The following is a 26459-nucleotide window of genomic DNA, read 5'->3' as shown; positions in this document are numbered from 1 at the left end:
TCAGGAAAATAGTAGAATGGCTTAGGACTGGGGCTGGTATATCAGTTATAATAAAATTCTCTTTATGCTTCATCTTTTAGTTAGCCACTAATACATTGGTTTGAACTGGATGATGATAGTGTTGGTGATGATTCTATTAATTAAGAAAGGGCATCTTATAGTTCTTAGAGAGACATTAACAGGTAGAGTTTAGTTTTGAAATTTATCAGTTAAAGGGAAGAGAAAGACATGAGACCTCAGTTCAACCTTAAGATGATGAAAGTGACATAAGGTAATTGTATGATTCATTAGCTCATTTGAGTACTGCACGGCTTGGGTAATAACAGAAGCGTACAGATAGTCAGCTGTCAGGAGCAGAAACAGTAGTAATAGATGAAGTAAAGGGAACCAACAGGTTTTCATGGGGAAAAGGATCAATTCTTGATAGGAATAGACAACAAAGGCCACATTTGTTCACTCTCAGTCTCTAGCTGTCATGTATAATTTCGATGCATTATACAATAAATATGTACGTGTGTATATATGTGTATGTCTGTGTATGTATATGTTAAAGTGTATATGTATGTATATATGCGTGTATGAGCCTTTATGTATATACATGTGTACGTGGATGGGTTGGGCCGTTCCTTGTCTGTTTCCTTGCGCTACCTTGCTGATGCAGGAGACGGCGCTTAAGTATAATGAATAAATGAAGTGGTAGAGGATGTGTGGATCAGGTGTTTGCTTTGAAGAATGTATGTGAGAAATACTTAGAAAAGCAAATGGATTTGTATGTAGCATTTATGGATCTGGAGAAGGCATATGATAGAGTTGATAGAGATGCTCTGTGGAAGGTATTAAGAATATATGGTGTGGGAGGAAAGTTGTTAGAAGCAGTGAAAAGTTTTTATCGAGGATGTAAGGCATGTGTACGTGTAGGAAGAGAGGAAAGTGATTGGTTCTCAGTGAATGTAGGTTTGCGGCAGGGGTGTGTGATGTCTCCATGGTTGTTTAATTTGTTTATGGATGGGGTTGTTAGGGAGGTAAATGCAAGAGTTTTGGAAAGAGGGGCAAGTATGAAGTCTGTTGTGGATGAGAGAGCTTGGGAAGTGAGTCAGTTGTTGTTCGCTGATGATACAGCGCTGGTGGCTGATTCATGTGAGAAACTGCAGAAGCTGGTGACTGAGTTTGGTAAAGTGTGTGGAAGAAGAAAGTTAAGAGTAAATGTGAATAAGAGCAAGGTTATTAGGTACAGTAGGGTTGAGGGTCAAGTCAATTGGGAGGTGAGTTTGAATGGAGAAAAACTGGAGGAAGTGAAGTGTTTTAGATATCTGGGAGTGGATCTGGCAGCGGATGGAACCATGGAAGCGGAAGTGGATCATAGGGTGGGGGAGGGGGCGAAAATTCTGGGGGCCTTGAAGAATGTGTGGAAGTCGAGAACATTATCTCGGAAAGCAAAAATGGGTATGTTTGAAGGAATAGTGGTTCCAACAATGTTGTATGGTTGCGAGGCGTGGGCTATGGATAGAGTTGTGCGCAGGAGGATGGATGTGCTGGAAATGAGATGTTTGAGGACAATGTGTGGTGTGAGGTGGTTTGATCGAGTGAGTAACGTAAGGGTAAGAGAGATGTGTGGAAATAAAAAGAGCGTGGTTGAGAGAGCAGAAGAGGGTGTTTTGAAGTGGTTTGGGCACATGGAGAGAATGAGTGAGGAAAGATTGACCAAGAGGATATATGTGTCGGAGGTGGAGGGAACGAGGAGAAGAGGGAGACCAAATTGGAGGTGGAAAGATGGAGTGAAAAAGATTTTGTGTGATCGGGGCCTGAACATGCAGGAGGGTGAAAGGAGGGCAAGGAATAGAGTGAATTGGAGCGATGTGGTATACCGGGGTTGACGCGCTGTCAGTGGATTGAATCAAGGCATGTGAAGCGTCTGGGGTAAACCATGGAAAGCTGTGTAGGTATGTATATTTGCGTGTGGACGTGTGTATATGCGTGTGTATGGTGGGGGTTGGGCCATTTCTTTCGTCTGTTTCCTTGCGCTACCTCGCAGACGCGGGAGACAGCGACAAAGTATAAAAAAAAAAAAAAAAAATGTATACACCTATACACATGTACATATTCATACTTGCTTGCCTTCATTTATTCTTGTCGCTACCCTGCCTCACAGTAAATTGCATTGCTACTCCCCACTTCAGCAAGGTAGAGCTACCCCACCCCACAGGAAATAGCATCGCTACTCTCTGCTTCAGCAAGGTAACACCAGTAAAACAGACAAAAAAGGACATAAAGAGCTATAACTTATGTGAATTTTTTTTAAAGTTACCATGGATTTTAAAAGTTGCCCATCCTTAATGCAGCAGTTTATAATAGATATTTTAAAAATTTAGACACCTGACATTTTTATTTGAAAATATGAAGGGTATCATAAATGTATTGACAGTATGAAACAAGATTTGAATTGACTGAGGCATTTTTCCTGCCATGCCTTTTCATGGTAGTTAACAAAAATAGTGACAAAACTTTTTTACCATTTTTGTATTAGCCGCTGATGATAATATAATGATATGTCAGAACTTTGGAAATAAAAAATTTTGTTGACTGTAGACTAGGTTATTCTCTTTCTCTGAAAGCATATCATTATTAACTGCAGGATATATTGCATAGCTAACAAAAACTTTATAATTTCTTGCAGCAGTGCCTTTGATGCCCCAACCTTCATCATTAATGTTAGCAAGTGTTGGAGGAGGAGGAGATGTAAGTTCTCGCATAGCTGAGCTTCAAGCTCGCATCCAGGCACAGCTGGGAAATGTCTCTTCTTTAGGATTAGCTGGTGCACAGGTTGGAGCAGCATTGGGTGCTGCTGTTGCATCAGCTACCAAACCATTAGGAGAACAGAGCAAGCCTACACCACTTATCTTGGATGCTGAGGGACGAACTGTTGATCAAAGTGGAAAGGAGGTACACCTGACCCAACGTATTCCTACATTAAAGGTGAGAAGAATGATGCAAATACTTTGAATTTTATAATCAGTAATTGAAGAATACTTAATCTGATATTTATAGATCCCTGTCACACTATGAATGACAGTGTTTGTTCGTCTTGTAACATTTATGTAAGGAGCTTTGATGAGGACAATAAGACATGTATGTGAGTGGTTTACTGTGAAGATGGGCATATGTCAAGGATGTGTGATGTCACTGTTTGTATTTAATCTGTTTCTGGCAGGGGTGGTGAGAGATGTATATTCAAGGTTCTTAGAATGAGGAATGTTTTTACAGTATGCTGAAGGGTAAGAGAGTTGTAGGGGAACAGTTGTTGTTTGCAGATGTCAGCTGGTGACAAAGTTTGGGAATGCAAGTGAAAGAAGAAACTTGAGAGTAAATCAAAACAAAATAAGGTAGTAAGATGTAGTCAGGTGGTAAAACTGGATGGCCTGAATGTAAGTTTGAATGGTGAGAACTGGGAGGAAGTGGAATTTTTGAGGTAAGTCAGAGTACATGTAGTAAGAGATGGAACCATGGAGGCAGAAATGAGACCTAGGGTGGAAGAGAGGTATAAGGTACCGGATACACTGAGGGGCATGTGAAGGGATACTTCAGGATTCTTTAGAGAAAAGTCTGGTCTGTTTAAAGGTGCAGTAGTCCTGACAGTGTTGCATGAATGTGAGTCTTGAGTTTCAAGTCCAAAAGAATGGAAGAGGGTGTGCATGATGAAAATGAAATGACCTAGGACAGTAGGTGACATAGGGTAAGTTGATCTGAGGAGTGAGGCGTGTGCATTCTGATTAAGAGAGCTGACTAGTATGTGCTGAAATAGTTTGGTTATATGTCAAGGTTAAGTGAAGAAAAATTTGAGGATGTTCATCTTAGCAATGAAGGGAGCATGGGGAGATTACCTAAATACCTACAAGTACCTGCAGTGAGATTTTGCTAAAATGGCAGGGATAGTGTGTAGCACTTACCACACACCTCATTTGTTAGATTAAACTATTTCTGTCTGCTGCAACACCTCTCACATGAGTATATCTTCAGATTGATCGGGGATTGACTTCAGCCGTTAGTCCAGCCTTCTTTTGAATGTGTTTATGGTTACTCCAGCATGTTTATTATTTTTCCTGATATCACATCAAATAATCTCTTAAGGTTCTCTGTATGTTTCCAGGAATTAATCTGGACAGTGATTAATCTTCTGTGATGAGTTCCTTTAAAATTCAAAAAAATACAGTTTATGCATTCAATCCTCCATTATGCATATACCAACATATCTCTCTCTCTTTTATTCTTCATAGACTGTAAAGTCCTTCTCATGCTCCAGACCTATAGTTTTGCTTGTGAGATGCTTATGTATTCTCTCATGCTCTTTTATTTCCATCTGTTTAACTGGTGACCATGCAGCACAGCAGCAGTGTATTCTTGCTCTAATATACACACTGAAAATCAGCAAATCAGCAGTTGCTTTCTGTCTCTTGTGAAAATTCTCATTATTGTACCTCATTATTTGATTTGATATTACTATCTTATCAATGTACTCAAAAGATTCAGACTTTCCATTTATAGCAACTCCCTGATCTTTGTCTTTTTCCCTGTGGTCCCCTTGTCAGAAGGCACCTCTACAATGTTTGTTTTATGCATTATTTGCTCAGATTTTTCATGACTAGATTCCATTAGAATGCTTTTCTATTCTGTAGGCAGGATCTAAGGCTGTTTGTAATGTTTTATGGTGATATGAACTCTCCATTTTACTTATTCTCGTGTCATCTGCAAAATAATTGACTATACTGTACATTTCATCCTAGCCTGTGCCTGAAGTCACAATAGAAAAAGTATTGAAGCTTATACCATTCCTTATGATATGTAGGAAAGCATGTCTTCTACTTTAGTATGGTTCCATTTGCCTTTACTCTGAATTATCTGTTGGTTATTAAGTCTCTTATCCATTTTCCATGTCTTCCTTCAATATTTTGCCTTCTTTCTTGAATAACAGTTTATTTTTTTTAAATGCCTTTGCACAGTGTAGAGACATTTGTCATTCTCTTCCCTTGTATCAGAATTTCATATATGTCATTATGGTATAATAGTAGTTTTGTTTGCTTTTACCTGGCACAAGGCAATGGAAGAGAGGGGTAGAGGAGGATATTGCGTATCAGAGCTTGAGCACTCTGAATGACATGCAATGGATAGAGTGGGTTGGATTGATCCAGTGTATGAGGTGGGCAACATGCTGTCATTGGACAGGAAACATGTACTCCCAAACCCATACATCAGCCAGAAGTAACTCTCAAGTCTCACGAAACCTGTCATCTGCAAGTGGAAAGTAGCTCACCACTTAGGGTTCCCCACCCCAACACACTGTACACCTGCCCTTCACTCAAAGACATGTGCATTTACCTTCCTCACCACTCTGTCCATGAACAGTTTGAATAACCTTGGTGACATCATGCACCCTTGATGCAGACCTACCTTCATGCTGAAGCACTTAAACCCCTTCCACCCTCATCACACACAGACCTTTCTCTTTCAGTATAACCTCTCACTGGCATTTAGTAGCTTTCTTGTCGCACCATACATTCATAACTTCTTCATCAAGGCACTAAGGCAAGGTGGTTTGCTTTGTATCCCACCAGTCAAACAGTCCCTGGTTCAAATTTTGGACAGGGCAGACACTACGTTCAGTCTTTCCCTTGGGTATCTGGCGTCAGCAGGGTGCGTACAGCAATTGTGTGTTTATACATAAGGTTAAGACATAGTATAGGTACATGGTTAAGAGAGCAACACAAGTTTCACTAAAATAGCAGAGTAATCTCATACACTGCATGTAGCATTGATGATATTTTAGGATCATTTGATTACGTTTTCACCAAGATGAATTTTAGCTGAATGAATAGGTTATCGTTTCAGTTTGTAGAAAAAAATTAAATCAGTACTACCCATCAGGGTATTAGGAGGGTTAGTGGTAGCTGTGTAGTTCTCAAGTTGCACTCATCTGACCCAGATAGCTGTCTTCCCTTTCTGCCTCACCCACATATGGACTGCTGGCATTCTGTTCTTAATCATATAATCTCTCCTCTCACATAGCACTTGACAACACTTAACTCACATAACTCATTTTTTGTAGCTCCTGATTTTCCTGTGGTAAGTGCTATGTGCTCGCCCTAGCCCTGCCTTAAGGCAAAATTGTAGGAGCAATAGATAGAAGTAGTAAGTAGGAACATGTGGCAGCAAAGGTTGAAACATTAGGTAGGAGTAGTAGGTAGGAACATTAGATGGGATTATTAGGTAAGAGTAGTTGTAAGGAGCATTAGGTGAAAGTAGTAGGGTACAAGATTAGGTGGACACATTAAGTGGAAGTAATCGATAGGAGCATTTTGGAGGAACCTGTGGAAACACTGTGCTACAGTTGCCCTCTGCCAGTGGCCTTTGAGGGTGAAGCACTGAAGGCTGAAGGCTAAAAGTCTTTTATCCTGGCTACCCCTTTAAGGGAGTTCCCAAAGAGAATTGGCATTAGAAGTATAGATAGATAGATTAGTGAGAAAAATATTTATAGGGATTTTTTTTATTTCATTGTAATGTCATCTTTGAATGATGTAAATTTTATATTAAAACATGAAGAATGATTATCATTTTTAACAAGGAAATTGCTTATTTATTTGGTAATACTTCTGCCATAAGTTATGAAAGCTTTTATTGGCCATTTCAGTTTAGTTCTGTCATTGCTTTTTCATCACACAAATCTACCTTTCATCAGGCCAACATCCGAGCCAAGAAGCGTGAAGAGTTTAAGCAGCAGTTGCAAGAAAAGCCTGTAGAGGACTCTGCTGAGAGTAATTTCTTTGATCCACGAGTCAGTATGCGTCCTTCCATCAAAGTTAAGAGACCTTTTAAGTTCCATGACCAGGGCAAGTTCATCCAGCTTGCTCAGAGGGAAAGAGCAAAGGTAAGAAGGTTTTTGTTATTTTTGTGTTTGTTCCTGTTTCAGTGGGCAGATCAAGTATATGCAGCCACAGAGCTCATTTACATACACACACCCACATGGGTGTCTGTGGTGTAGTGGTTAGCATTACTGATCATAAGTCGGCATAGGCCTGCACGGGGTCAGGCGTGCATGAGTTCAAATCCTGGGTGCGACAATCAGCCTACACCCAACCCAGAAGACTTATCCCTTTAGGGCAGGCCAGTATATGGGGGTCTGACTATGGCTGGGTTGTGTGTGTGTCTGTATACACACACACACACACATAATAGTAAAGACAAGGTGCCTATACACAAGGTTAAGAGACAGAGTAACATGAATGTAAAATTCTTTCCACTTAACACCCAAAAAGATATAACACAGACAGACACATGTAGGATGGTACATGAAGGAGTACAACACTCTTTTAGAGATGGCAATATACTGATAATGATAATTACAGTTATAAAGAGGTAGACTATTGAAATTCAGATTCTTATGGTGTAGGGAGTCATGGAGACAGGAGTTATGGATTGTATGCAGGTAAATTTCCTATACAGCATTTCAGTGAACATACTAGGATGAGAAGGAATGATATGCCATCATTGCTAAATCTTATCTTCACACGTACTAGGATTAATATCAAGGATATATTATATGATTCACCAACTGGAAGAGGTGATCATGTGATGCTCAAGTTTGACTGGTTAATATAGGACCTTAAAAGAGCAGAGGTGGGACAAGCCATAAGGAGATATGATTGTGGAAATTAATAAACCCCAACAATTTCTCTGGTAATGTGTGTTGGGAAGTGGAATTCAGTAGCCAGGATCCAGGGCTTTGTGATGTAAAATGTACAGTTCAGTAGAAACATGGATAACTCCAGCCTCAAATATCGAGGGAATAGTGAGAAAGAGGAATTAATAGTTTAATAAGTGATGTCAGAAAGCAAAGGCATCTAGGAAAGTGAATGGGATTTGAAGTAGCAAATATGTAGATGGCACACCAGCCATCCAGCATTTGCAAGGCATAAGGGACCAAGGAATGAGTATAGCAGGATAAGAAAGGAGGAGTAATGAAACTGAAAATAATATCATGGACAAGGCAGGAGAAAATCCAAAACTTTTCCGTAAATTCTTTAGGGGTTGTTTTTAAGGTAAAGAGCTAAGGGATTCAAAAGGAAGAATTGTAGAGTATGCAAGGAAATGAATAACAATTTCAAAAGTGTTTTCATAGGGGAAGACACCATTTAGAAAAGATATTAGCAGAATACTAAAAGGTCTTGATCCATACAAGGCTCGTGATCCCAATGAAGGTTCACTGTATGTGCTTAAAATGTGTGCAGACATGCTAGACTAAGCACTCAAAATACTGTTTAAGATGTCACTAGAGAGATGCAAAGTACTAAGGGAATGAAAAAGTGTAAATGTTATACCTATCTTTTTGAAAAGTAATCTGGAACAGGAGGTGAACTACAAGCCAGTCTCACGAATGAGTGTGGTATGTAAGGTTCTGGGAAAGATTATTAGAAAGCAAGTGGATTACTTTTTGGAGAGGAGAAATTACCAAAGTGAGGAAAGGAGGTCATGTGTAACAAGCTTCTTGGAGAACTACAAGAAAGTGAACTCAGTGTAAGACCAAAAGGGAAGCAAGATGGATTGTTTGCGTCTGAACTGTCAGAAAGCATTTGACATTTAATCCACTTGGGTGGCCGATTAAGAAGTTGTATCACCAGGCAGGAAAAGGGGGAAACTCTGTTGATGGATAGATCATTTCAGTGGGTGGGAACAGAGGATGCACGGTGGAAGAGTCTCCTCCAAATGGGTCTAGGTGACCTTTGGAGCACCACAAGTATTTTGGGGGGGACATTTACTCTTGATCTGTGTAACTGACTTGCCAAAAGGGATGGACTGCTACCTGAATATATTTGCAGATGATGCAAAGGTCATGAGAGAAGTGACAAGCGAGGAGGATTGCATCAACTTACAAGGAGATATAAACAGACCTCAAGGTAGGTTTGATATTTGGTTGATGAAATTTACCCTGAGTAAATGTAAAGTAATGAGAATGGAACAAAGTAAAGGATGGTCTCACTGTGATTATTATCTAGCAGGAAATGAGCTCCAGGGTTTTATGTATGAGAAGGACTTGGGAGTCACCACAGTTCCTAACTTGTTGCCCTTACTGTCTGAGCTAACATAAATGAATGTTAGAATAGCCATCAAGTATATGGATAAGAAAGTATTTAGCATGCTGTTCATATCCTACATAAGGCCAAAACTAGGATATGCTTCTCAAGTTTAGTCACCACATTAAAGAAGCACAAAGAGATGGTCCGGAGGAAGGCAACAAAGACAGTGTGAGAATCAAGAGAATTGAGTTTCAGGGAAAGGCTTGAGGCTTTGAATTTGCCCTCCTTGGAAGAGAGAAGAGTAAGGGGTTAATTTGATCTTAACCTTTTAGTTTTTAAAACAGATCATTGACATAAGGCAGTGATCAGTTCTTAGAGATGTGAGAATAGAGCAACCATAGGACATAACATGAAAATAAGCAAGAAACTTGTTAAAAAAAGATGTAAAGAAGTACTTTTACAGTGCAAGAGTGGTGGATAAATGGAATAAGGTGAATGTGGATGTGTTTTGATGCATTCAGCATACATAGTTACAAGAAATTACACGAGAGTAGAGAATGTTCAAGAGATGTGGCCACAGTGTGAAACCCTCTCCCTTACAGTACATGTAGTTAATTACACATACATACATGCATTTATTTTTAATTTTCCCGGAACATCTTTCTAGAAAGAGTCCTTATGATCCTCAGGGTGTCTTTCCAGTTGTTCCTGCAGCCCAAGGTTGCACTAATTCCAGTAGCAGGGAGTGAGACTTTCTTTGATGAGACAGTGTTCTTAGTGATACAGCCTCATAAAGTGCACATGCCAGTAGGAAGAGAGGCAGGTGAGTGGTTCCAGGTGAAGGTGGGTCTGAGGGTGAGGTGTGTAATGTCACCATGTTTCTTTAATTTGATTATGGATTGGGTGGTGAGGAAGGTGAATGTATGGGTCTTGGAGAAAGGAGCAGTTCTGCATTGTTTTGCGGTGGGAGTGTATGATGGGTGATTCAGTTGCTGTTTGTTGATGACAAACCCCTGGTGGCAGATTCGAGTGAACAAGCACAAAAGCTAGTTTCAAAGTTTGAGGGTGTGTAAAAGGAGAAAGTTGAGAGTAAATGTGAATAAATGGAGAGAACCTGGATGAATGGATGAATTAGTATGTTTTAGGTACCTAGGATTGGATATGGCTGCAAATGAAGCTGTATAAGTTTAAATGAGCCTAGGATGGGTGAAAGTCCAAGGTCCTTAGCACACTATTGGTGAAGGCAAAAAGGCATGTTTGATGGAGTAGTAGTCCTGACAGTGTTTTATGAATGCAAGGCATGGGCTCTAGATGAGAAAGTATGGAAAAGTGGAAGTGTGTTGGAAAAGAAATGTTTGGTATGAAATGTGGTGTGAGGAGGGTTCATCGAATAGAGAATGATAAAGTAAGAGACAGAGATAGTAAAAAAGAGTATGAATAAGAGACTGAAGTGGATGTGCTAGAATGGTTAGGACATGTGGAGAGAATGAGCGAGATATTAACAAAGAAGGTATATGTTCCAGATGTTGAGGTTACAAGGAGGGGACTAATTTGAAGATGGAAAGATAGAGAGTAAAAGGTTTCGAGTTCTTAGGGCTTGAACATGCGGTAGAGTGTAAAGCATGCATGGGATAGAGTAAATTGGAGCAATGTGGTATTCAGTGGATGATGTGCTGACAATGGATTGGACCAGGGCATCAGAAGCGGTCAGTGGAATCTGTGGAAAAGTCTTTGGGGCCTGGTTGTGATAGGGGGTGTGGTGTCAGTGCATTATTGGTTGTGGGTAGGGGCTGTGGTTTCGGTGCCTTATTGGTTGTGACAGTGGGGCTGTGGTTTCAGTGTGTCATAGATGACAGCTAGAAAGTGGATGGGAGTGAATGATCTCATATCTTCTTCCATTTGTTTTGCTACATAGCTAACACTAGCAGCAGGGAACAAGTATGAAAAAGAAAAGTTGGTATCTGATGCATTTATGTGGTATCCACATTATGTACAGACTATTTCTAGTTTGGAGTGAAGCATGATAGTACTGTGGCTATTATACTTTTGTAAGATTTTATACATGACATCACATGGAGTTACTGGACTCAACTTCTACGAAGATACACGGCAAGTGAAAGAGTCATCTGTGGCGAGGCTGTATCACTTGGAGTACTGTCTCATCAAAGATCTTTTCACTCAAAAAGAGTCTGTATTTCTCACCTGCTGGAAGAAGTGGACCGTTAGGTTGAGGGAACCTTTAGAAAGGCCCTTAATAACACCAAAACTCTTTCATATTGCAATATTAAGTGACAGCTAGATCGCTGAGAATAAATCATTGCTAATTGATATGAGTTTTGAATATATAGCAGTGGAAATGCTTTTGAATGACTTTAAATGTGCCAACATTGCATGAATGTATGAAATATGATGTAATTAGATACTTTTAATCATGTATGAATATAGCTGTTGTGTTATATGCTTGCCAAAAATTGTTGCATTTAGTGATTATTAGCTTAAATCTATAGGCTTGAAATAGATTGATGAGCCACCTGCATCTTTCAAATTCTAATCTTGAAAATGTGAATGTAATATATATTGCTTACGATTTTCCAGAAAATTTCTTGACACATTCTTTTAGTTTCCCTAGTTACTTATGTGCTTGAAAGTTGAATATTTCATAATGTAGACCTGGCATTGCCGTACTGCTTGTATATGTTTATGATTCCTGGATGATATGCAGGGTCAGGAACCTGTATATAAATCGTATGCATCATATTTCCGTACATCAAGATTTAAAGAATGAATGGAGATGATGGGTAAGATTTCTGTTGTTCCCAAACATTAACAGATGACAATAGAAACAATTGAAACAAATGGAATAACTACAAAAAAAAGGATAAACTTACATATTTGTAAAACTCTGCGACATTAGGGTTTTTGATAAACAATATTGGAGGTACTCATGGGATGAATGTGGTTTGATGCCTGAACTGATGTAGGAGTCTGCAGTTTTACATGTGCTCCAGCTATGTTAAATCTAGTATCTGTGGAAACAGGTGATGTGCAGCTTTGGTTAATATGTGCTCATTTTATTTTTTATTTTAAAGTTTTTATTTATAACTTGTTTTACCCATGTGTTCCTGTCTAGTTTTTATAATGTCTTAACCCCATACTCCAGAGAAAGTCATCTCAAAGGCAGTGTCACAGGCTTTATACCTTCTGAGAAATTTTGAAGCCCTTCGTGTTTGTGGTTCTTTATAATTAATCATAAAAGAGACAGAGTAAGCTAAACAGTGTGAGTTCTTCTCTGTCCCTTTGAAGACCAAACCAAGCTGCATAATCCTGATTTTTATTTGAGATTTAAGAATGAGATTTGAATAGGCTCAAAATTCTTAACAGAAATTGTCCAAGGAATGCATTTCAAAAAGGATTAAGGAATGTATGTGTTGAAATTAATTAGTATATCCAGAGCATTGAAAATGAGGTTTTTTTTTTTTTTTTTTTTTTTTTTGCTTTGTCACTGTCTCCCGTGTTTGCGAGGTAGCGCAAGGAAACAGACGAAAGAAATGGCCCAACCCACCCCCATACACATGTATATACATACGTCCACACACGCAAATATACATACCTACACAGCTTTCCATGGTTTACCCCAGTCGCTTCACATGCCTTGATTCACTCCACTGACAGCACGTCAACCCCGGTATACCACATCGCTCCAATTCACTCTATTCCTTGCCCTCCTTTCACCCTCCTGCATGTTCAGGCCCCGATCACACAAAATCTTTTTCACTCCATCTTTCCACCTCCAATTTGGTCTCCCTCTTCTCCTCGTTCCCTCCACCTCCGACACATATATTCTCTTGGTCAATCTTTCCTCACTCATTCTCTCCATGTGCCCGAACCATTTCAAAACACCCTCTTCTGCTCTCTCAACCACGCTCTTTTTATTTCCACACATCTCTCTTACCCTTACGTTACTTACTCGATCAAACCACCTCACACCACACATTGTCCTCAAACATCTCATTTCCAGCACATCCATCCTCCTGCGCACAACTCTATCCATAGCCCATGCCTCGCAACCATACAACATTGTTGGAACCACTATTCCTTCAAACATACCCATTTTTGCTTTCCGAGATAATGTTCTCGACTTCCACACATTCTTCAAGGCTCCCAGAATTTTCGCCCCCTCCCCCACCCTATGATCCACTTCCGCTTCCATGGTTCCATCCGCTGCCAGATCCACTCCCAGATATCTAAAAAATGAGGTATTGATGAAAATTTAGACACTGATAAAAAATATATAATTGGTTGGATGAAACCTTGGAAAGATCTGTGGGCTCTGATTTTAAGTAGGGGGATCTGGTTTTAGTGTGTTATTCATGACAACTCTGGAGTGAATGTGAGCGAATGAGGCCATTTCTTTGTTCCTGGTGCTACCTTGCTAATGCTGGGAATGGCAAACATGTTTGATAGATTGATCGTTCTTAGTGAACACTGTAACTGGTCTTTGAATGTTTTGTAAAGCTGGGTGACAATCTGATATTTTTATTCACTCCACAGGCTCGTCTAGAGAAGTTGCAATGTGAGATTTCACAGGTTGCAAAGAAGACTGGCATTTCATCAGCGGCCAAACTGGCACAACTAGAGCAGCGGGAAATGAAGGTTATTACTGATGAATGTCCAGAGGTTGAGTGGTGGGATGCTATCGTCCTTCAAGGAAATAGGTTGGAATTCCTTATTTGTAGTTTTATATAATAAAGCATTAAACATTTCAGTTTGTATAGGTAAATTTAGATGGTGGGTGTTCATGAAATGTCTTGGATAGGAGGTGACGGATGCTGTTACATATAACTAGGTGTCCTGTATATGCAGTTAAGTTGGGAACATATTTGAAGGTCCTGTGTTTTGTTTACTGAAGAATTGCATAAGGAAGAGTAAGTGAAACAAAGTGAATGGAGTGGAATTATTTAGTAAAGCATTGAAAAAATGCATGGATGAAGATTGTGGTATGTGGAAAGTTGGTTATGAGAGCATGAGAAAGGATAGTCATTGTTGGTATAAGGAAGTTAGAGTGGGAGTGAAAGAGAGGAAAGAGGTATATGGTTGGCATCAGCTGGATAGGAAGATCTGTGATTGAGATGTGCAAGGGAAAGTGGCAGAAGGTCAGGATGAATCAAAGAGAGCTGAAAATAAGGGCAGATGAGAGATGGTGTGGGAAAGTGTCACTGAACTTCAGGAAGAATAAGAAAAGTTTTGAAGGTGGTGAGTATTATGAGTTTAACAAAAGAACTTATGGGAGTGTCATTACGGGAGCAGACAAAGAAGAGGTGAGAAAGAGATGGTATGAATGTTTTGAAGGAGTGCTGAATGTTTTAGATGGTATGATTGTGGATGTTATGTGTTTTAGATGAGTTGGTAGGAGGTAGAAATTGCTGGCGAATGGGTTGATGAAGTGTGGTAAAGTACCATGAGTGGATGTGATTACAATTGAGTATCACAAAATGAGAGTTTGAATGTTGTTGAATGATTGGGCAGTATTCATTTGACCCAGAGAGAGGTGCCTGAGAACTGGGAGAATGCATGTAAGGTGTCCTAAACAGGGCAAGGGGAGTGAAAGTGAAAGCTTGATTCATTGTCATAAATTTCATGAGCATGTTAGGTAAGATGTATGGGAGAGTGGTGTTTTGGAGGATGCATGCATGCACAGAACATCAGATCAGAGAGGATTTGTTTGGCTTTAAGAGTGGTAGGGTATGTCAGGACCAGATGTTTGCACTCAAGAATATGTCATAAACTCTTAGAGAAGAGATATTTGTATGTGGTAGTTTTGGACCCGTAAAAGATTATATGGAAGAGTTGACAGAGACACTGTTAAAAGACATTTGAATACTTGGTGTGGAAGGAAAGCTAGTAAATGTTGAGGAGTTTTTACTAAAAGAGGGAGGAGGATTAGTAGTGAAGGTGAGTTTGCATTAAAAGTGTTTGATGTCACCTTGGCCATTTGATCTGTTCATGAATCCCTGGGGTGGTGAGGGAGGTAAATGTGAGGATCTTGGAGTGTGTGTGTATTTTTTTTTGGGGGGGAGGGGGGGGGGGGTACAGTAAACTTGGGATGTGGAGGCTTGGGAGGTGAGTCAGTTGCTGATTACAGATAATATAGTTCTAGTAGAAGACTTCAGACAGAAACTTTACATGATTGTGTTCAAGAGAGTGTTTGAAAGGAGAATGTTATGACAATCAGAACAAATGTAAGGTATTGAAGTACAGTAGAGTGGTGATACAGGATGATTTCAGTGTGTGTTTGACTGGGGAGCTCTGAGACAGGATGGTTTCAATGTGAATTTGAATGAGGAAGAGTTACTTACAGTGGAGTGCTTTAATACTTTGGAGTAGACTGGCAGCAGATGAATGTTGGGAGGGAAATGGGGCATAAAGTGGGAGTTTGTGGAAGGAGAGGTCTGTAAGGAGTGGTGATAAGCACTGCCTGAGCAAGAGGGCTGATCAGGTTGTGCCGGAAGGTTGTAGACATACATAGAGGATGAGCTATTGTAAGACTGATTTAGAGGATCTATGGATGAGAAGTGGTGGGAGCAAAGGGGAGGAAGACTGACTTAGAGGATCAATGGGTGAGAAGTGGAGGGAGCAAAGGGGAGGCAGAGACTGAGGAAGAGATTAAAGGATAAAATGAAGGAGGCATGTAAGGACAGGGATAATTGGAGACTTCTATGTCTTGGTCACCCCCTTGATAGGAATTCCCAGATGGAATGAGTATAGGAGACATAGATAGATAGATACGTGATGGAGGCTTTGAAGTATCAGGGCCTGAATGTTCAGCAGGGTGTGATGTATGCATGGGATAGACTGAAGTGGATTAAATTGGCATATGGAGACAGGTGCTGATAGTGGGCTTAACCAGGGCATGTGATACGGTCAAGGTAAACCATGAAACAGTTTATGGGGCTTGGCTGTGGATTTGGTTTTTGCACATTCTTTTTGACTTCTAGAGAGAGGATGTGTCCAAAAAAGTTGTGCAAATTATTTCTTCTTTTATTTTCAGATATCCAGAGGAGGATGAAATACCTAAGTTGAAGGATGACTATATAACAAGGCTTATTGAACATCCTCTTGAAGTGAGATGTCCTTCAGATCCCTTGAAACCAGTAACACTTGAAGTTTTTCTCACCAAAAAAGAGCGCAAGAAGCTGCGTCGTATGAATAGGCGAGAAGCATGGAAAGAAAAGCAGGAAAAGATTCGTTTAGGACTGGAACCACCCCCAGAACCTAAAGTACATTGTTCTTCTGTGTCCTTTATTTCTTGGCAACATAATTTTAATGTATATTCTTTAGTCTTGATTGCAAAGCAGAAGTGATTTGTCCCCCCTTTTTTTCTAGTCTGTCCATCTTTTGTAAACACAAACATCAGAGATATAGATAGATAGACCACTTTATCTCCTTCCTCCTCAGATTAGTTGTGATATGCTGCCCTTGTGATAGTTGAACTGAATTCTTTCAGGTACGAATGGCTAACTTGATGAGGGTTTTAGGAACAGAAGCTGTCTTAGACCCAACAAAGATGGAGAAACATGTGCGTGAGCAGATGGCTAAGAGGCTGAAGGCCCACCAGGATGCTAATGCTGCAAGAAAACTCACACCTGAACAGCAGAGAGAGAAGAAAATTCATAAAATCAAGGAGGACACGACAACAGGAATTCATGTTACTGTGTATAAGTAAGTCCTTTGGTGTATCCCTTTCTTCATGAAGCTCTGTTTTATATCATTATGATCATATGTTTGGTTCAGGAATGTAATTATTTATTTTAAGATTGAAATTAATTTGTCTTTGGCATTTTCCCATACAGAGTGACAGATTTCTCCAATGGTTCACATAAGTTCAAGGTTGAAACAAATGCAAAACAGCTCTTCTTGACTGGTACTGTTGTTCTTTTTAAAGACATCAATGTTGTTGTTGTCGAAGGAGGCCCTAAACAACAGAAAAAATACAAAAGGTAAGGAAAGTGTTATTTGGAAACACTGAAATATATAGATAAAAGAGATCTTCTGGAAATTAAAACCTTTACTAACAGAACATTGGAGAAATGTATATAATCCTGATCAGGAAAACAACAGTGTGTATAATGATGAATTTGGCTATCATCATTTAGTTAAAAAGATGATTATAGTTGACTTAGTAAAGCCTTCTTTGATGCATATATGTTGACACATTCTGAATAATTTTGTAAGGTGAATTTTCCCAACTTTAGCATATTTAAGGGAGGACTAGTTTCCACAAAGTCTACATTTGACAAAAAGCCATATGTTATAACAGTTATATTGTTATTATAGTGAAAAGACATAGGGATTGAAAGCAAAATGGTATAAGGCAAGGACCCTAAAGAAAATATTAATATGTAAGGTTAGTAAAATGCTTGAGTTTTAAATTATTTGGAATCTTCATATGAAAACTGCAAGATGGATTGAAGATAGACATTTCCTACGTATTTGAGGTTAAAAGTAACCATGTTTCTTCACCTTTATAAATTTTACAGAAGCTCTCACCACAGTGGCCTTGTTCTTGGTGACAGAATGCCATTTTTGCATCAGGGTTACCATTAAAATTGTTGAGGATTGTTTAGTTTTCTTAGAAATTATAGTACCTGCTTTGTAGGTCTTGTCTTCTCTCTGCTCTTTTAATTTCCTCATTACCACACACTCAAACTTTAGCATTACATGATCACTTTTCCTGTTGTTGTGTCATATATAATATTCTTAGTATCCATGTTAGAATGTTTGAAGATAAGGTCCGGTAATGATGGTATATTGATCTCTCTAATCTTAGTGTGTACTCCTGGTTAGTATGGGAAATTTTTGGTTTTACATGCTAAAAACTTGTCTTCATGACTCCTAGTCACCATGAGAATCTATATTCCTTAAGTCTATCCATTTGTAATTGAAATCTTCGTTATCAGTACTTTACCATCTGGGAGAATTGTATTGATCTGCCTTTTGTACCATCATGATTGTTTTTTCATTATCATTTTTTTTTTGTTCTGGATCATTTCAGTTATTTCAAGGATTATATGGTATCAACACCATTGTGCATTTCTTATAGTTATTCTCCCCCTTATGTATTGTCTGAATGGACCATCTTCCATATTTCATAAAACTTATGGCTATATTTTCTTAAGTGGACCAAACCCCTTCTTTGCTTTCTTTTTTCTTCCTTACTAGTATCTACCCATCTTAGCAGAACAGTAAGCATTTTTGTACAACTCCAACAAAATCAGGTGTATATTCCCAAATAAATCCCATAGATTCCAGCACATAGTAACATTCCATTTAATGTACATATTCATACTTGCTTGCCTTCATCCATTCCTGGTGCTACCCTGCCCCACAGGAAACAGCATCACTACCTCCTGGTTATAATTGTACACATTTAGACAATCCACTGTGAGCCTTTGAGGAATAATCCTCTCTTTTCTTCTGTCTGTTCTTGGTTTCAGAAAGTGGTGATACAAAAGAGAATTGGTCCCTGCTTCTGCTTAGTCACCTTCTGACAGACTGGAGGTATCTGGACAGTATTTTTTCTCCTCTTTCTGTTTTGGGATAGGGATAAAGAGTGTGTGTATATATGTATGAATATATAATTGGTGTATTTCTGTTTTCAGATTAATGATGGAACGTATCAAGTGGGCAGAGGAATCAAGGTCCAAAGATGCTGATATAGAACCAAAATGCCAATTAGTTTGGGAAGGGATTGTTCCAGAGAGAAATTTTGGTGAGGTGAGATGATGATATTTTTCTTTTACTTTTTACCCTTTTTATGGAAATAGGTTGATGGGTGTGAGAATTAGAATGAGAACAGATTTAGAAATATAACTTGTACACTGTATCCTATAGAGGTTTCTTCCATTGATAGGAATGTGTGGGGAAAAAATTCTACTCTTGCACCCTGTAGAAAACGTTTTGATTACTTGATGACCTTAGTACATGCGAAATGTGAAGAAGCAAATTACTCAGAGTGATTTTTGCAGGATTACAAAAGAAAAAGGGAGGTAACTGTATTGAACTTGAACTTGCAGTAGAAATGATGAAGTTCTGTGTTTTTGTAGATGATAGGTAAAGAACTAGAATATTTCCAAAGGAAAAGCATTCCAATATCCTCCCCACATGTGCTAGCCATATAATGTACTCATTTATTTGTAGTGTGAGTAGTATAATGTTTCCACTGATATTCATGTCATTTGCTGTCAGTGCTGTGCTTGTGTATGAATTTTTGTTTAGTATTTCATATAAAAAAAGCAAACCCTTCAGTATCTTCCCCTCACTTCCCAGCCAGTTTCCTTCATCCAGAATGTTAGTGAGAAGAGTGTAATATTTTTATTACACTCTTTATGCATATAAGTGTAATATTTTTATTACACTTTTTATGCATATTCATGATATTTTATACCATCACTGTACCTTTACATGAAATAAAAGTACAGTTTGAAAACAAGCTTATTGGAAAAAAAAAAATCATCTCCCATGTCTTCTTGGCTTATTAGGAGCTGTCAAACATGTCATCCACACCCCCTATGGGCACCCCCTATTAGCACTGACTCAGGAGGCCAGCACAAAGGTAATTGAATTTTCTGTATATTTCAGTTACTTTTGAATGGTGATCCATTATTTTCTTTCAGTTACTGTGTGATGGAATTTCTGGACCATTCCATCTGTTCAAGGAAGAAGCAACTGGAGAGTTAGCCTGTACTTAATGTATATTTACTGGTACTTTATATGTAAACCCAGAATGAGGAAGTTTTTGGTATTCAGATATGTTACCCAGACCTAGCAATTCAAGTTGATGCCCAATAGCTCACTCATAGTCCCACAATTTTATTAAGGAGGATTTCTTCCATGTCATAGTTCTGGCTTACCTTGATGACTTTTGATTAGTCTCTGTCTCAAAAGAAGAATATGCCAGACATGGCCTTTGAGTCCTAAACATCTTTCAAAGAGTGGATATTATTATTGACTTGGACAGGTCCTGCTTGATTCCTGTTCTTAACTTTATATGATTAAAGATAGATTAGAATCCTGGAACAGACAAATAATTTTGTCAAAACTCTTGTAGCTAAGTTAAGTGGTGGTCCTCTAAATTATTTATATCCTTGTCTCAAATGCTGTTTTAGTTTAGTACTATGGACATCAAAGTAATTGGATGATAATGTCTAAGCAGGGATTTGCTATGATTTTTTTTTTCATATTGATGTTGCATTGGCAAACTTCCAATCTGCTGCTACTCTCCCTTGGTAGATGACCTATTCAAAAGAGAGATAAAGGACTTGACTGTCTGCCTGCTTTTTAACTTCTTTTTGTTGTTCTCTGATCATACTTATTTACCCTTTCCCGTTGGCAGTTCTGATATTCAGAGACACTCTATGTGGATTGTTCTTAAATGTTCAGAAAAACATCTCCATTAATTTAATTTATGCTGCTCTACTTCCAGCCACATGAAGTACTCAGGGTGTATCCTCCCCTCCTGTTTTACTTTCCAACAGAAGGAACAGAGCAGGGAGCTAAGTGAGGAAATTTTCCTCAAAGGCTCTGTCATTTGTTCTTGATGCTACCTCACTCATGCGAGAAAAAGGGAGCATGTATGACAGAAAATATAGTTAGATGTTTTCTTTTTGGTAATTTTTTCCCCAAATATGATTACAAAGCTTTTTATTTTTTTTCATTAGTATCAATTATGTTGAGTGATACATCTTCAGAAGTTATTACATATTTTGAGGATGCAAATCTCTTACAGGCTATGTTAACATCACCATTTGTCCAGTGTGTGGAAAAAATTTAGACTGTATTGTCAGGAAGCTGCATTAATGACTGTATGTATACACCCCCAGCTGCAGTGAAGGAAAAGATTACTGAGTTGCATATACCTCAACCACAGTGAACATAAAAAATTACTGGGGTGTATATCCCCCTCCCTTAGAGATAGGGTTTAGCCCTGTCATTTTGATAACTTCCTGAATGTGTATGCTACTATGTTGCAAAGTGCTGTCTTCTTTAGCAACAGGACTGGATCTGGGTAACTACTGAGAAAAATTTCTTATGATAAGATCTTTGCCATGGTTTTGTTACCTTGAGCCAGTTGGATTAATTGGCTGGGTAATGACTCTCCTACTTGCTGTTTTCAGTAATGTACTCTTCCTGTTGATATTTAATTGGACGTATAGATTTTTAAACTTTTTCTCCTTTTTCTTGAACAATAGGCAGTTCTGTATTTCGTTGCTTTACTATTTTGGCATACCTCTGGAAAATGACTGTCAGCTATGCATTAGCACTTGTGTTCTTCCTAATTGTTTGAATATCATTGAAAGTTGTGTTCTTTCTAATTGTTTGAATGTCATTGAAAATTATCCAATCTACTTCTATATCCTTTTCATTGAGTGTCATGCCAGTTTATCATGCATAATCATGCATAGCTTTCCTCCCATGCCTTGCTATGGGTTATTCCATTGATTGGATTGATGGATGTTGAATACTTCTTTTCAGTGATTGGTATTATCCAAGTATCTTTTCTCTTTCAGATGCAGTTCAAAGCATGCCCTACAGAATCCTTTGCAAGAGACCATTTTAAGAAGCATGGAGTAGAACACTACTGGGATCTATCATATGGGAAGAAAATTCTTGAAGAAGCTGATAGCGGTGTTTAAAACTGTGATAATTGTGGAATTAGCATATTACCATGAAAAAGAGATATATATATATTTGCTAAAATAACTATTTATTGAAGTTTCGAATTGTATTTATTTAACTCATTTAACTTGGTCTTATGGTTTGCATTTACTGTTGTATGCAGAAACTAGCATGACAAAATTGTCAACAAAAACAATTTATATAGTTTCCTTCTCTTCCCAAGACATTTGTCGCTTCCAAATGTTTCAAATAGTTTATTGAAGGTGTGTCTGTGACTGAAATACTGCATCACTTGAAATCTTAGATTATAAATGTATAAATGTAAAAATAAGTTATGTGAGCTTGCTTCCATATTGAAAGTCTGTTATTAATTCAAGCAGGTTGATTTGAAGAGTGGAAACTGTTAACCATTACCTGTTTTCTTATCTTGTGCATTGGTATCTGGCACTATAAGAGAGTTAATATGAAAAGATGAAAGAAAAATTTCCCGAGAAACTCTCATCACTTCAGTTCTAAACCTACTGAGTACTGTAGAGTAAAATTACATAATCTTTGGAAATGAAATATTACTTGTTTGTGAATTTTTGCTGAAACATTCATGAAAGAGTTATGCTGTAAGGAATATATTTAGGGGGAGACATTTACAGGAAATTTCAACAGATTGGTAGATTTTACCAGTGATTTTTGAACATATGGGCCATTGTATGGAGACTAGTATTATTTAACTGATGATTACCACTATGTATATGGATGGAGTCTTGATGTACTGCTGTATGAATTGTACATATTTTTATAATCAAGATGGCAAGTCTACTCCAGGAAATTAGTATCTTTGCTCTTTTACCCACATGTGAGGTAGGGCTGGACACCCCAGTTCTGCAAAAATTATTCTCATAACAGGTGGATGTATGCGCTTGATCCACCCCATGTTAATGGGAATGGAGTAAATGTTAATAGATAGATAGATTTTTATAATTCTGTAATTTTTGCGGGTACTATTGATATTTTGATATTACTTGCAGTTTTAATGCTGTCATGAATGCAGGAGTGTCTATTAAACTTCTTTTGGGAGTTGAGAAATGAATGACTTATCTTAAACCAAGTCCAAAAAGTAAAATTTGCATTTTGATTTTATGTACAGCTATACACTGTGAACTGGTTTATTTTACTCATGTTTGTCATGACATGAAAATATAAAATTTAAGATGACTACTCATTTTTGGCTTTCATGATAATGTAATTAACTGATCAGTTGGCACTGGATATGAAGGTAATTTAAACAAAGTGAAAGTGAGTGTCTGTAAGTCCCCAATGTATATAAGAATTTTATACCTTATTTTCTGACATTTATTCCATAAATAGTTAAATCAAGTGTTCTCATGTACTTTGAAAACTTTATGGTGAATTACTAGAGCTTTGTAATAAATGTAAAATAATTTTTTTAGTTCTAATAGAAAATGTATGAAAATATCACAACTGCTTTGGAAAAAATCCTAAAAATTTTAGACTACTATGCAGAACATTAAAGGCTAAATGTAATGTCTATTTATTACTGGTAGACATGATTACTTTTAGGAAGTATGAATCCCTAGACTGTGCTGAATTTTCCTCTTAAAAAGGCAGTGATGCCCAGTCCCTTTGGGAACTCCCATCAAGGGAGTGGCCATGGCAAAAGAGTCTCCACTTATCCTTGTCCTTACCTGCCTCCCTTGCATACGCCATTCCACGCATTCTTCCCTTTCTCTTACTCCAGTTCTCTTCTGTTCTTCCCATTTAACAGGTGATCTTCCTCTCATATCAACCCCTTTAATTGTACTATCACTCACTCTTCTTTTCATGTGCTCAAACCATCTCACAGTATTATGTTTCACCACTCTGCTACTCCACAATTCATTCCCTTATCTTCCTTGCCATCCCACATTTCTCATACACCCCATCATTACTTTCTTCATCCCATCTAGTCCATACCACAATACTATTCTCAAATAACTCATTTCCACAGTTTGGATTCTTGACCTATATGAGTCATCCCGTGTCTGTATTTCAGCTGCTTAAGTCTGAGTTGGGAGAACTATGCTACCCTGTAGTGCTCTCTTCCTTATCTCTCCTCTCTCACAAAATATACTCAAAATAGCTCCCACATACTTAAATTTTATTACCTCTTCCCATCTTTCTCCCACTGCAAAGAAAAAATGTTGGGTTTATGTCTGGTAAGTTAAATAAAATTCCTTATAGTAACATCATGCAACCATGATGTAGACACTTTCACCAGGAACTTCTTATCGTCCTTCATTCATGCTTGTTTGTTTACATGGCTGATTCTGTTGTAGTATGTTCATAGATTGGGTATTGAGGGAGGTAAATGAGAAAATCTTGTAAAAAAGAGTAATTCTCCAGTATGATAGGAGTTGTGGAGTGTGGAAGGTGAACAAATTTCAGTTTGTAGATGACACACTCTGGTTGCAGACTCCAGAGAGAAAGTATAGAAGCTGGATTGTGTAAGAAAGGAGAAAGTATAGAGTTTGTTGAGTGTAATTAGTTAGTTGTATGTGAGAGTGGTGATTGAGAGGGTGGTCAGGGGTGGTCGCATGCACAGTGCATCAGATTGGGCAGGAACAATGTAGTTTCAGGAGTAATAGAGGATGTATGGATCAGGTCTTTGCATTAAAGAATGTTGGTGAGAAATATTTATAGAGAAGCAGAATGATTTTTATGTGGCACTTATGGATATGGAGAAAGAATGTGGTCGGGTTGATAAACATGCATTGTGGAAGATAATTTGAATGTATGGTGTGGAAGGAAAGCTATGAGAAGCAGTGGGTTTTTATTAAGAGAGTAAGGCATGTGAACCAGGATGTAAAGAGTGGGGGTGGGAGGATTGGTTCTAAGTGAATGTGGGTCTGTGGTAGGGGTATATGATGTCACCATAGCTGTTTACATTGTTTGTGTTGAGGGATGTAATTGCAAGTGTTTTGGAGAGAGGGGGCTGGTGGGGGGCTTTGGGAAGTAAGTCATTAGTTGTTTGCTGATGACAAAGAACTGGTGGCAGATTTGACAGAAACTGCAGAACTTAGTGTCCGAGTTTGAAAGAGAAAGAAAGTTGGAAGGCAAGAGTAAATGTGATTAAAAGAGGGTTATTAGGTTTACCGGTAGGGATATAAGTTTGAATGAAGAAAACTTGGTGGAAATAGGGTGTTTCAGATACCTAGAAGTGGACATTGCCAAAAATAGAACCTTGAAAGTGGAGGTAAGTCACTGATTTAGTAAGGTGGCAAAGGTTCTGGGAGCAGTGAGGAATGTGGGGAAAGAGAAGTTGCTGTCTGGGAGGGAGAAAACTGGTATGTTTGAAGACATTATGGTTGCCCCAGCGATGTTTAATGGATGAGAGAGGCATGGGCAGTAGATGACAATGTACAGGTGAGAGTGCGTGTGATAGCAATGATGTGTTTGAGGATGACATGTGGTGTGAGGAGGGGTGATTAAATAAAGAATGTTAGGGTAAGAGAAGGGTGTGGTAATAAGAAGAGTAAGTTTACATGAGAAAGACAGACAACAGATGGCCTGATTGGCCCATGACTAGGTCATCTGAACAAAGAATAAATAAGACGACAAAAAAAAAGTATTAATTCTGCTCAGTAGTTTTTCAAGCAAGCACTGACTCTCCACCGCTGCACATTAGTCTTCTAGTGTTCCCATTACCGCTGTCATTTATACGTTTATTTCCGACAATTTTTTTAGAGTATACCTGAATGTATAAAATATTTGTTTAAGTGACTTTTGAAGGTATTTATAGTTTTAGCATTCACTACATCTGAAGGTAACTTATTCCAGCGCTCAACACACCTATAGGAAAAGAAGCATTTTCCCTTATCTGTACTATATTCTTTTACCTTTGAGTTTTATTCCATTTTTCCCAGTAACAGCATTTTCTTGTAATTCCAAAAGAAGCTTGTGGTTTACTTTATCAAAGTTGTTCAGAATTTTGAACACTTCGTGTGCCGGATTTCTAAGGGATTGGATCAGTTTTGTTGCATCTTTGTACTTGCTCTAATTTTCCTCGTCTTTTTTATAGTTTGGGGACCAAAACTGGACTGCATATTCAAGGTGTGGTCTTACTAGAGAATTCTGAAGTGTGAGAATTGTTTCTGGTGTCTGTAATCTATGTTCCTGGCTATGAAACCTAACATTTGGTTGCCTTTTTTACTTGCTGCTTGACACTGTTTAGTTTATTTCAATTTGTTGCTAATGACTCCAAGGTCCTCTTCATTTACTATAGTTAGTTTCTGAATCGTTAGTTGTCGTAACATATATTCTTGACTCCAAAGTGCATAACTTTACACTTGTCTACATTAAAATTTGTTTGACATCTGTCTGACCACTCTGATAGTAAGTTAAGATCTCTTTGAGTCATTTCACAGTCCTACCTGTTTACAGCTCTACCTCCTAGTTTAGTATCTTCAGCAAATTTGGAGATCTTAGATATGAGACTGAGTTTTAGGTCATTAATGTATAATATGAAAAGAAATAGGTCTAGGATCGACCCCTGTGGCACACCACATGTTATATCTAGCCAGTTTGAGGCTTTGCTATTTAATACTACACACTGCTTTCTTCCAGTAAGCCAGTCTCTGATCCACATACAAAGTTCTTCACCAATTCCATGTGCTTTGAGGTACTTTATGGAAAGCCTTTTGGAAATGTAAATATACTACATCAGATGGT

General features: G+C 38.3%; 1 protein-coding gene across 3 annotated transcripts in view; it reads left to right on the top strand.

Moving 5' to 3' along the window:
* Prp3 (pre-mRNA processing factor 3) overlaps positions 1-23213 on the top strand; it is a 120624-nt gene extending 97411 nt beyond the window's left edge. The window contains exons 5-12 of one of the 3 annotated variants that reach the window (XM_071683233.1): positions 2678-2973; positions 6728-6916; positions 13614-13777; positions 16111-16339; positions 16567-16781; positions 16913-17059; positions 18722-18836; positions 21629-23213. In XM_071683233.1, coding sequence (XP_071539334.1) covers positions 2678-2973; positions 6728-6916; positions 13614-13777; positions 16111-16339; positions 16567-16781; positions 16913-17059; positions 18722-18836; positions 21629-21754 — 1481 coding nt within the window. In that variant the 3' untranslated portion in view covers positions 21755-23213. Of the gene's footprint in view, positions 1-2674; positions 2974-6727; positions 6917-13613; positions 13778-16110; positions 16340-16566; positions 16782-16912; positions 17060-18721; positions 18837-21628 lie in introns of all 3 variants that reach the window. The other 2 variants (XM_071683231.1, XM_071683232.1) reach the window with 2 other exon arrangements.
* Positions 23214-26459: the final 3246 nt, after the last annotated feature.

Source organism: Panulirus ornatus, chromosome 36 (assembly GCF_036320965.1).
Source record: "Panulirus ornatus isolate Po-2019 chromosome 36, ASM3632096v1, whole genome shotgun sequence".
Taxonomy (NCBI): domain Eukaryota; kingdom Metazoa; phylum Arthropoda; class Malacostraca; order Decapoda; family Palinuridae; genus Panulirus; species Panulirus ornatus.
Note: the sequence above shows the minus strand (reverse complement) of the source record. Positions and strands in the feature narration are given on the sequence as shown.